We start from the raw sequence: 4,402 nt of genomic DNA on the forward strand, positions 1-4,402 counted from the left end.
TTCTCAAACTCGTTCACAAAGCTCCTGCGGTTTCAAGAAAAAGTTACCGAGTTTGCTGATGACCAGGTGCGAGCGGTTGTTGTCGAAATACTCAGCAAAACAGACTACGTGTTGCGCACATGGTGCTCAACCCGGAAACAGTGCCTCAGCCGAAGGTGTAGCCCAGCTATTGCATGTCTTGGCCCCTGGCTCACATTGTACTTTCGTAAAGTCTCGTCCAGCGTATTTCCCATCTGAGTAAGGGGTAGTTGAATCATATGTTCAACCGAATATATTCGGACTCCGTTTATACATGATATTGTGAGTGCTCAGTGCGGATACCGTCCTCGCTCCGCAGCGCTGTGTGCTCGCTCCCACTGTGCTTCTTCATGCCACGACCACGGTCATTAAACGAGTCTGTCTGAAAAAATGAATTTTCGAAGCCATAATAGATTAGTTGTTTCAGACAAAAGCACGAAAACGTCTGTTCGGTAGCTTTTTATTGAATAGCCGATGCTCAGGCGAAGAACAGACCCCATCTCGGTAACGTTTCACAGTACGCCTTGTATTTCAACCCTTCTTCGAGTTGGCATTTCTCAAAACTCGTTCTACAAAACTCCTGCGGTTTCGAGAAAAAGTTACGGAGTTTGCTGGTGACCAGGTGCGAGCGATTGTTGTCGAAATACTCAGCAAAACAGGCTACGTGTTGCGCACATGGTGCTTAACCCGGAAACAGTGCCTCAGCCGAAGGTGTAGCCCAGCTACTGCATGTCTTGGCCCCTGGCTCACATTGTACTTTCGTAAAGTCTCGTCCAGCGTATTTCCCATCTGAGTAAGGGGTAGTTGAATCATATGTTGAAGTAAATACATTCGGACTCCGCTTATACTTGATGTAGTGAGTGCTCAGTGCGAATACCGTCCTCGCTCCGCAGCGCTGTGTGCTCGCTCCCACTGTGCTTCTTCATGCCACGACCACGGTCATTAAACGAGTCTGTCTGAAAAAATGAATTTTCGAAGCCATAATAGATTAGTTGTTTCAGACAAAAGCAGGAAAACGTCTGTTCGGTAGCTTTTTATTGAATAGCCGATGCTCAGGCGAAGAACAGACCCCATCTCGGTAACGTTTCACAGTACGCCTTGTATTTCAACCCTTCTTCGAGTTGGCATTTCTCAAAACTCGTTCTACAAAACTCCTGCGGTTTCGAGAAAAAGTTACGGAGTTTGCTGGTGACCAGGTGCGAGCGATTGTTGTCGAAATACTCAGCAAAACAGGCTACGTGTTGCGCACATGGTGCTCAACCCGGAAACAGTGCCTCAGCCGAAGGTGTAGCCCAGCTACTGCATGTCTTGGCCCCTGGCTCACATTGTACTTTCGTAAAGTCTCGTCCAGCGTATTTCCCATCTGAGTAAGGGGTAGTTGAATCATATGTTGAAGTAAATACATTCGGACTCCGCTTATACTTGATGTAGTGAGTGCTCAGTGCGAATACCGTCCTCGCTTCGCAGCGCTGTGTATTCGCTCCCACTCAGGGTGTCGGAAAAGGGGTTCCAAAACGGCGGAAAGTTTCGAAGGAAACTTTTCGGGAATTTTTCCGAAAGTTTCGGAAAGTTTCACAATTAGCGGGGAGGGGATATTCGCGTAATTAAGAGCAAATGCGTTGACACAATTCATTCTTGCAAGCCTCTGTGGGCATCATATTGCATTTGAGAACTTCCTGTTTGCTAAACTACTACGAACTTTGCCGAGGATAGTGTTGATCATATATGCGAGTGAATTCATATACCGGCGACCGTCAACAGTAACTCGTTCGATTACTCCATTATGCTGGATTATGACGCCAGTGGCGCCGCGCTGCACATGACGGGATTCTAGATCATCGTGTCCCATCCCAAGCTTAGTTTTGGAGGACTACTCCGTTTGAAATCAGTAGACTTCCTCTGGAAAGGCCTTGAAGTGGGAGCTTCCATTCAAACTTTCATTAGAAAAATTCTACACTGTAGAAGTTGGGATGGCTCAGTGTAGAATATACATTGAGCGGCTCATTTTGAGCCAATCATCAGCTGACAATGGCAATGTCATTGCCACTCCATGTTGGATCAGACTCCCTGACTGTCTCGCCTGACTAGGGTCCGCGATAGACCGCCCACCTATGGCAGTCATGCTGAAGAATCTAGTGTAAAATAATCATTCTCTAAGAGGTCTGGCTAAATCGAGATTGTCCGCCCAGTACGTGAGTTCTCAACATGAAGCGAGGTATTTCCTTCACTCGAGGCATGGTGGGTAAGAGTAGCTAATCTACTCTTCTATTCTAACCATCGTGAGGCTGTATGAAATGAATGAAAGGTTTTTAACATCTAAAATGCACACTAAGCAAAAGTTTCCTGAAAAATTTCACTCGCGGAAAAATTTGGAAACTTTCGCGGAAAATTTTCCCGAAAGTTTCTGTGGAAAGTTTCTCAGACACCCTGCTCCCACTGTGCTTCTTCCTGCCACGACCACGGTCATTAAACGAATCTGTCTCGAAAAATGAGTTTCCAACACTATAACAGATTAGTTGTGTCAGAAGATAACACGAAAACCTCTGTTCGTTAGCTTTTCGTTGAATAGCCGATGCTCAGGTGAAGAACAGACCTCGTCCCGGTAACGTTTTACAGCACGCCTTGTATTTCAACCCTTCTTCGAGTTGGCATTTCTCAAAACTCGTTCCACAAAGCTCCTGCGGTTTCAAGAAAAAGTTACCGAGTTTGCCGATGACCAGGTGCGAGCGGTTGTTGTCGAAATACTCAGCAAAACAGACTACGTGTTGCGCACATGGTGCTCAACCCGGAAACAGTGCCTCAGCCGAAGGTGTAGCCCAGCTACTGCATGTCTTGGCCCCTGGCTCACATTGTACTTTCGTAAAGTCTTTCCCAGCGTATTTCCCATCTGAGTAAGGGGTAGTTGAATCATATGCTGAAGCTAATATATTCGGACTCCGTTTATACATGATATTGTGAGTGCTCAGTGCGGATACCGTCCTCGCTCCGCAGCGCTGTGTGCTCGCTCCCACTGTGCTTCTTCATGCCACGACCACGGTCATTAAACGAGTCTGTCTGAAAAAATGAATTTTCGAAGCCATAATAGATTAGTTGTTTCAGACAAAAGCACGAAAACGTCTGTTCGGTAGCTTTTTATTGAATAGCCGATGCTCAGGCGAAGAACAGACCCCATCTCGGTAACGTTTCACAGTACGCCTTGTATTTCAACCCTTCTTCGAGTTGGCATTTCTCAAAACTCGTTCTACAAAACTCCTGCGGTTTCGAGAAAAAGTTACGGAGTTTGCTGGTGACCAGGTGCGAGCGATTGTTGTCGAAATACTCAGCAAAACAGGCTACGTGTTGCGCACATGGTGCTCAACCCGGAAACAGTGCCTCAGCCGAAGGTGTAGCCCAGCTACTGCATGTCTTGGCCCCTGGCTCACATTGTACTTTCGTAAAGTCTCGTCCAGCGTATTTCCCATCTGAGTAAGGGGTAGTTGAATCATATGTTGAAGTAAATACATTCGGACTCCGCTTATACTTGATGTAGTGAGTGCTCAGTGCGAATACCGTCCTCGCTTCGCAGCGCTGTGTATTCGCTCCCACTGTGCTTCTTCCTGCCACGACCACGGTCATTAAACGAATCTGTCTCGAAAAATGAGTTTCCAACACTATAACAGATTAGTTGTGTCAGAAGATAACACGAAAACCTCTGTTCGTTAGCTTTTCGTTGAATAGCCGATGCTCAGGTGAAGAACAGACCTCGTCCCGGTAACGTTTTACAGCACGCCTTGTATTTCAACCCTTCTTCGAGTTGGCATTTCTCAAAACTCGTTCCACAAAGCTCCTGCGGTTTCAAGAAAAAGTTACCGAGTTTGCTGATGACCAGGTGCGAGCGGTTGTTGTCGAAATACTCAGCAAAACAGACTACGTGTTGCGCACATGGTGCTCAACCCGGAAACAGTGCCTCAGCCGAAGGTGTAGCCCAGCTACTGCATGTCTTGGCCCCTGGCTCACATTGTACTTTCGTAAAGTCTCGTCCAGCGTATTTCCCATCTGAGTAAGGGGTAGTTGAATCATATGTTCAACCGAATATATTCGGACTCCGTTTATACATGATATTGTGAGTGCTCAGTGCGGATACCGTCCTCGCTCCGCAGCGCTGTGTGCTCGCTCCCACTGTGCTTCTTCATGCCACGACCACGGTCATTAAACGAGTCTGTCTGAAAAAATGAATTTTCGAAGCCATAATAGATTAGTTGTTTCAGACAAAAGCACGAAAACGTCTGTTCGGTAGCTTTTTATTGAATAGCCGATGCTCAGGCGAAGAACAGACCCCATCTCGGTAACGTTTCACAGTACGCCTTGTATTTCAACCCTTCTTCGAGTTGGCATTTCTCAAAAC

At 46.6% G+C, this 4,402-nt stretch overlaps 3 protein-coding genes across 3 annotated transcripts in view; all 3 read right to left on the bottom strand.

Moving 5' to 3' along the window:
- Positions 1-513: 513 nt before the first annotated feature.
- Pmar_PMAR001205 (hypothetical protein) lies at positions 514-699 on the bottom strand (the record flags this gene model as incomplete). The annotated part of the gene is made up of 1 exon (XM_002780566.1): positions 514-699. A coding segment is annotated over one exon (186 nt), but the record flags the coding sequence as incomplete, so codon positions are not given.
- Positions 700-3,759: 3,060 nt separating this feature from the next.
- Positions 3,760-3,945, bottom strand: Pmar_PMAR001206 (hypothetical protein; the record flags this gene model as incomplete). The annotated part of the gene is made up of 1 exon (XM_002780567.1): positions 3,760-3,945. A coding segment is annotated over one exon (186 nt), but the record flags the coding sequence as incomplete, so codon positions are not given.
- A 371-nt stretch (positions 3,946-4,316) lies between these two features.
- Positions 4,317-4,402, bottom strand: part of Pmar_PMAR001207 (small GTP-binding protein, putative) — a gene marked incomplete at both ends in the record, with an annotated part of 1,262 nt that continues 1,176 nt past the window's right edge. The window contains one exon of the mRNA XM_002780568.1: positions 4,317-4,402. This exon is cut by the window's right edge and continues 4 nt beyond it. Within this exon, the coding sequence (XP_002780614.1) occupies positions 4,317-4,402 (86 nt within the window).

The sequence above is a fragment of the Perkinsus marinus genome (assembly GCF_000006405.1).
Source record: "Perkinsus marinus ATCC 50983 genomic scaffold scf_1104296944404, whole genome shotgun sequence".
In the NCBI taxonomy this organism is placed as follows: Eukaryota; Perkinsozoa; order Perkinsida; family Perkinsidae; genus Perkinsus; species Perkinsus marinus.